This window comes from Penaeus vannamei, chromosome 15 (genome assembly GCF_042767895.1).
Source record: "Penaeus vannamei isolate JL-2024 chromosome 15, ASM4276789v1, whole genome shotgun sequence".
NCBI lineage: Eukaryota > Metazoa > Arthropoda > Malacostraca > Decapoda > Penaeidae > Penaeus > Penaeus vannamei.
Genome location: NC_091563.1, coordinates 39,803,901 through 39,808,900, shown reverse-complemented (window position 1 = coordinate 39,808,900; position 5,000 = coordinate 39,803,901). Strand labels below are relative to the sequence as shown.

At 42.6% G+C, this 5,000-nt stretch overlaps 1 protein-coding gene across 1 annotated transcript in view; it reads right to left on the bottom strand.

Annotated features, from left to right (window-relative positions):
• The window catches only part of LOC113817446 (protein O-linked-mannose beta-1,2-N-acetylglucosaminyltransferase 1), a gene marked incomplete at its 5' end in the record, with an annotated part of 11,671 nt that extends 6,708 nt beyond the window's left edge, over positions 1 to 4,963 (bottom strand). Inside the window, 3 exon segments of the mRNA XM_070130762.1 lie at positions 1,553 to 1,746; positions 3,645 to 3,843; positions 4,829 to 4,963. Of these exon segments, the coding sequence (XP_069986863.1) occupies positions 1,553 to 1,746; positions 3,645 to 3,843; positions 4,829 to 4,902 (467 nt within the window).
• Between the last annotated feature and the right edge of the window lie 37 nt (positions 4,964 to 5,000).

Below are 5,000 nucleotides of genomic sequence, written 5' to 3'. Positions count from 1 at the left end.
GACAGTGGTAAAGTAGGCACTGTGAGAGAAAATATATTACAAGGGACAGTGATAAAGGAGGTATTGGTAGAGAAATATATTACAAGGGACAGTGGTAAAAGAGGTACTGAGAGAAAATATATTACAAACCATAGTGGTATAGAAGGTATTGGTAGAGATATATATTACAAGGGACAGTGGTAAAGGAAGTATTGAGAGAGAAGATATATTAACGGGGACAGCGGTGAAAGAGGGGGATATAGAACAGCAGCTGAGAACCGGAGATCCCCTGCTGCGTTTGGTCTCTGGGAACCCACAAAAGAAGAAGTAGAAGAAGAAGAAGAAGAAGGAGAAGGCGGAGAAGAAGAAAAGTCAGCTCTATCAAACATAGACAGGTACCACATGCAATAAATTCAAAGTAATTTACATATCACACTGGGTAAGAACTGGTTCTTGCATTGGGTCCGCCAGACACCCAAAAAGGGCCTCTAGCAAAATTGATGTAAACATGAAAGGTATTGAATGAAACTACTTTTGCTCCACAATGGTCCTCCTGCCATTCCTTTAGTTGAAACTTTGCCAGCTGGTCCTTGAATATGTCATTATCCAAAAGTTCCAGGCAGTTCTACCTAGGAGCTTGTTCAGGACCTGCAATGGCAAATGGGTGATCACCTGCTCCTCGTAGTGGGGTCAACTTTTGGGCGTGTCTGTCGGGCATAATGCAGCGGGTAATTTGTCTGGTATTGACCACTCGGAATTCTCTGATATGTGTCGAAGTACATTAACTTTATTTCAAGTGGTACCAATAATGTTTGATCTAGCCAATGTTTTTAGGCCATCTTTGGGTGTCAAGCGGGCCTAATGCAGCAGAGATTACGGCTATCAGTGTGATATGTAAATTACCAAGAAATAAATTGTATGCGGTACCTATTTATATTTGATTGAGCTGTTTTTGCCCCTTTTGGGAGTTCCCAGGAACCAAACGCAACAGGGGGCCCCTAGTAGACGTCGAGTTCCTCATATTACCTGTCATTCTCTGCGTGATCCTTCACTCCACAGTTGGTACCAAGTTCGTTTGACTTAACTGCTCTGAGTTACCGGTCTTATAGTGGTAAAGGAGGCATTGAGAGAAGAAATATATTAGAGGGGTCAGTGGTGAAGGAGACACTGCAAACATTGAGGAAATATATTAGAAGGGACAGTGGTAAAAAAGAAGATTAGAGGACAATATCTACAGTTATAAGGGCCAGTGGTAAGGGAGGAGGTGAGAGAGGAATATCTTATAAGGGGCAGCGGTAATAGAGGTACTGAGAGAAAAACAATTTCGTATCGTAAGAGACAACAGCGGTACAGGAGATGAGAGGGAAATTATTTCGTATTGGGGAAAAAGTGTGGAAAAAATCTTTTGTTATAAAAGGGCAGTGATAAATCATTTTGTATTACAAATCGCACAGAAAGAAATGAGAGAGAAAAAAAAAACTTCCATCACAACCATCACACAGTATTAGCCCACTTCCGAACCCATCATCACCAAAGGACACCAACAAGGCTAAGAAAAAAAATCCCGTCTCACCGCGAAGGATCCATAAGGACGACATCGGGATCGAGATTGTAGGTCCGGTTGAGGAAGTCCTTCTCCGTGGCCCAGGATGCCGTGAGGTGAGCCCCGATGGCGCCCCCGTGGTAGGATCGGTTGATGTCTGGAATGATGCACTCTCGACCTCGCCTCAGGATGTCTGTGTCCATGAAGTGGTCCCAGTCGTGCGTCTGCGAGGGGAGAGGGACCGGGGAAGAGTGAAAGGAGCGATAGGAAGAGGGGGGGAGAGGAAGAAAAGTAGAGAGAGGAGGAAGAAGGAGAGAGAAAAGACGGGAGAAGAGTAGACAGCGAAGGTGGAAGGAAGAAAGAGGAGGAAGAAAAGTTGAGAGCGAAAGGGGAGGAAGAGGAAGATTAGAGAGTGGAATGCGAAGAGAGGGAAAGAGAAGACAGCGGGAGAAAGGGGAGGAAGAAAGGTGGAGAGCGAAAGAGGAGGAAGAGGAAGAGTGGAAAGTGGAATGCGAAGAGAGGGAAAGAGAAGACAGCGGGAGAAAGGAGCAGGAAAGAGATGGGAAGGAAGAAAAGTGGAGAGCGAAGGAAGAGAAAGAGTAGAAAGTGGAATGCGAAGATGGGGAGAGAGAAGGAACGGAGGAATTGTAGACAGCGGAGGTGGAGGAAAGGAAGAGGAGGAAGAGGGAGGAAGAAAAGTTGAGAGGGAAAGAGGAGGAAGAGGAAGAGTAGAAAGTAGAATGCGAAGAGGGGGAAAGAGAAGACAGCGGAAGTGGAAGAAAGGAAGAGGAGGAAGAGGAAGAAGAGGGAGAGAGAGAAGGGAAGAAAGAAAATTGAGAGGAGAAAGAGTAGAAAGTAGAATCCGAAGAGGGAGAGAGAGAAGGGACGGAAGAGTAGGCAGCGGAGGTGGAAGAAAGGAAAAGAAAGAGGAGGAGGAGGAGGAAGAGGGAGAAAGAGAAGGGAAGGAAGAAAATTGAGAGCGAAGGAAAAGGAGTAGAAAGTGGAGGAGAAAGAGGGAGGAAAGAAGAAGAGAGAAGAAGGAAGAAGAATAGATTAACATTCAGCAACATCAAGTCTTTAATATTAATCTTCATTATTTTTTCAATCTCTTCACATCAACCCCTCTTCACATCTCTTCACATCAACATCTCTTCACATCAACCCCTCTTCACATCTCTTCACATCAACATCTCTTCACATCAACCCCTCTTCACATCAACATCTCTTCACATCAACCCCTCTTCACATCTCTTCACATCAACATCTCTGCACATCAACATCTCTTCACATCAGCCCCTCTTCACATCTCTTCACATCAACCCCTCTTCACATCAACATCTCTTCACATCAACCCCTCTTCACATCTCTTCACATCAACATCTCTTCACATCAACCCCTCTTCACATCAACATCTCTGCACATCAACATCTCTTCACATCAACCCCTCTTCACATCAACATCTCTTCACATCAACCCCTCTTCACATCTCTTCACATCAACATCTCTTCACATAAACCCTTCTTCACATCTCTTCACATCAACATCTCTTCACATCAACATCTCTTCACATCAACCCCTCTTCACATCAACATCTCTTCACATCAACATCTCTTCACATCAGCCCCTCTTCACATCTCTTCACATCAACCCCTCTTCACATCAACATCTCTTCACATCAACACCTCTTCACATCAAGCCCTCTTCACATCTCTTCACATCAACCCCTCTTCACATTAACATCTCTTCACATCAACATCTCTTCACATCAACCCTCTTCACATTAACATCTCTTCACATCAACATCTCTTCACATCAACATCTCTTCACATCTCTTCACATCAACCCCTCTTCACATCAGCATCGCTTCATATCAACATCTCTTCACATCAACCCCTCTTCACATCTCTCCACATCAACATCTCTTCACATCAACCCCTCATCACATCAACATCTCTTCACATCAACCCCTCATCACATCAACATCTCTTCACATCAACCCCTCATCACATCAACCCCTCTTCACATCAACATCTCTTCACATCAACCCCCTTCACATCTCTTCACATCAACCCCTCTTCACATCAACCCCTAACCCCGAGACCGCCAGAACCCATTCACTCACCACATTACTCGGCAGCCACTTCGGCAGGATGAACTCCAGGCCCTTCTTGTCCATCATCCACCCATAGGCAGGATAGGAGTGGGCGCGGTAGAGCTGGGTCGCGTCGTGGGCGGTGTGGGCGTAGGAGAGGTGGTTGAAGGCGGAGACACAGTACACGGTCGGGTCGTTCTCGAGAATCCAGCTGGTCTGCTGCATGTAGCTGTGGTAGGGAGAGAGGTGTCTGTGTACTGCGAGTGAGTGACGGTTTGTTCCAGTACGATTCAAATATTCAAATATTCAAAATACAATTTATAAAAAAATATTCAAAATACAATTTATAAAGATTCAAATATACGGCCGGTTTGTTCAAATTTTGGGAAGTCAGAGTCAATGAGAGTTCAGTATACGGATATGCATGTATACGGGAATAAATGCATGTCTATCAGTCTACACATTCATATACAAGGAAATAAATGCATGTCTATCAGTCTAGACATGTATATATACGGAAATAAATGCATGTCTATCAGTCTAGACATGTATATATACGGAAATAAATGCATGTCTATCAGTCTAGACTTACATATATACGTAAATAAATGCACATCTATCAACCTAGACATGCGTATCTACCTGATAGATAGAGAAAAGTATATCTACCAGATAGTTGAACAGATATGCATCCATTTCTGTGCACATGCATGTCGGTATATGTGAATATTCATTAGGTCGGACCTGACGAATTCTAATAAATTGGCCAATAATAATATTCAGTCCTCGAAGCCTACAATCAATGGCTCTTATTCTTACTAGTATCTCGTGATTTTGGATCTACGTTATAAAACATATGATAAAAAGAGACCCATTAGAATCTAAAAAGAATCAAAATCAAAAGATCCATTAGAATCTAAAAATTCAAAACCAAAAGATCCACTAGAATCTAAAAAATCAAAAAGCAAGACCCATTAGCATCTAAAAAATCAAAAATCAAAAGCCCCATTATAAATCATTATAAATCAAAAGCCCCTTTTGAATCTAAAAAAGCAAAAATCAAAATACCTATTAGACTCTGAAAAATAAAAAATAAAAATACCCATTAGAATCTAAAAAAAAATCCAAAAATAAAAAGCCCCATTGGGCTCTAAAAATTCAAATTCAAAAACCCCATTACAATCTAAAAACCAAAAATCAAAATTCAGACTCACGCGTAAAAATCAGGAGAGAGAATTAAGTCGTCCTCCAACACAATAAACTTATCTGCTTTCGGATACTTCCTCATGATGTTGAAGAGACCGAATCGGACATTCCTGGAAATTTTGGCGGGAATCACGCCTTCGGGTCTGGGAAAGAGAGAGACCGTTAAAAGGCGGCTATTTA